Source organism: Cyprinodon variegatus, unplaced genomic scaffold (genome assembly GCF_000732505.1).
Source record: "Cyprinodon variegatus isolate N-32 unplaced genomic scaffold, C_variegatus-1.0 Scaffold1268, whole genome shotgun sequence".
NCBI lineage: Eukaryota > Metazoa > Chordata > Actinopteri > Cyprinodontiformes > Cyprinodontidae > Cyprinodon > Cyprinodon variegatus.
Window position 1 is genome coordinate 82,424 of NW_015151721.1, and position 1,448 is coordinate 83,871.

A 1,448-nucleotide genomic window follows, 5' to 3' on the forward strand; every position below is an offset into this window, starting at 1 on the left:
TCGTTCCTTCATTCGTTCGTACCTTCATTAGTGTTTTCCTTTGTTCTTTCCTTCGTTCCTTCCTCCTGCAAAGCATTCTGTGACTAAACAAGCAAACGGTCGGACAGAACAAACAGGCAACGACTGAATGATTACGATTCTTACCCAAGAATTTTATGAGAAAATCCTTAGAAGAAAATCCTTAGAAGGACAAAGACTGATAAAGTCCCTATCTCCTATATTACAGACTGGTGAAGTATTGCTCCACCTATAGTGGTCACGACCCATTCCTCTCCAAGTGTCTTCCCAGCAACCCATGGCTAACTGACGATACAACATTCTGGGCCCTGAACATGCCTAAGTGAGTTGGCCAATGACCACACGTTCTCTAAATACTGGGCTTGTTAAACAGCCTTATTTTCCTTCTATGGGGTTTTACTTTGTGCCATAGTGTGGAAATACCAACCAAGATGCGTGTGGAGAGGTGGACGTTCAGCTTTAAGGAGCTGCTCTCAGATCCTCGAGGGCGAGATGATTTCAGGCTCTTCCTGAAGAAGGAATTCAGCGGTAAGGATTGTATTTACAACAAATGAGCAACAAAAGTATGAACTTTAATGCCTAATTCAACTTTTCTGGGTAATTTAAGGTGAAAATTTGGCGTTCTGGGAAGGCTGTGAGGATCTGAAGTGGGGCACAGCTGTGGCAATGAAAGAGAAAGCAGAACATATTTACAAGTATTGTCTAAATATCTTCTTTTTCTACGATCTATTGTTTTGGTGTCTATATTCCCAAAAATCTTTAGTCCTAGTGTCAGAATATTTACACTCATTTTAAGATTTCTATTTGTTTTAGGTCTGTGAATGGGCACTCGTTAGGAAAATATCTTTACATCCTTACATCCCAGCTTTAAAAAGTCTTATCTTTACTTCTTCCGCATTTTTTTCCTAGGACATTTTTGGCACGTGGTGCTCCGCGGTGGATCAACATCGATGGAAAAACAATGGAGATCACAGTGAAGGGTCTGAAGCACCCACACAGATACGTACTGGATGCAGCCCAGACTCACATCTACATGCTAATGAAGAAGGTCAGTGAACACATCAGCAGTCGGGCCTCAGGAGTGGCCATGTTTATTTGATAATGAAGCTGTCATTGGAAGCAAAAAAGAAAACAAAACCCCTGCATAATTTGGAGATGAGTCATTATAGTTAAACCTTTATTCACCTCTCGTGATTGATGGACACTTTTCTTTCTTCCGTTCTTTCCTTGCAGGACTCTTATGGGCGTTACCTAAAATCTCCAGTGTTTAAGGAAACCTTAAAGAAAGCCATCTGTCCTGATGAGCACAGATTCAAGTGAGCAAAAGATTTTGGATCTTTTAAATATATTTGAATTTGACAAAAAAAAAAGGTTTAATTTGCCTCATTAAGGTCGTAAGAAAACAGCTGTTCCAACCGCTTCTCCCGAAT

At 40.5% G+C, this 1,448-nt stretch overlaps 1 protein-coding gene across 2 annotated transcripts in view; it reads left to right on the forward strand.

Annotated features, from left to right (window-relative positions):
- rgs9 (regulator of G-protein signaling 9) overlaps nt 1-1,448 on the forward strand; it is a 31,452-nt gene that overhangs the window by 23,289 nt on the left and 6,715 nt on the right. For both annotated transcript variants that reach the window (XM_015401859.1, XM_015401860.1), the window contains exons 12-16: nt 227-340; nt 431-546; nt 626-713; nt 928-1,066; nt 1,252-1,334. In XM_015401859.1, coding sequence (XP_015257345.1) covers nt 227-340; nt 431-546; nt 626-713; nt 928-1,066; nt 1,252-1,334 — 540 coding nt within the window. The remainder of the gene's footprint in view (nt 1-226; nt 341-430; nt 547-625; nt 714-927; nt 1,067-1,251; nt 1,335-1,448) is intronic.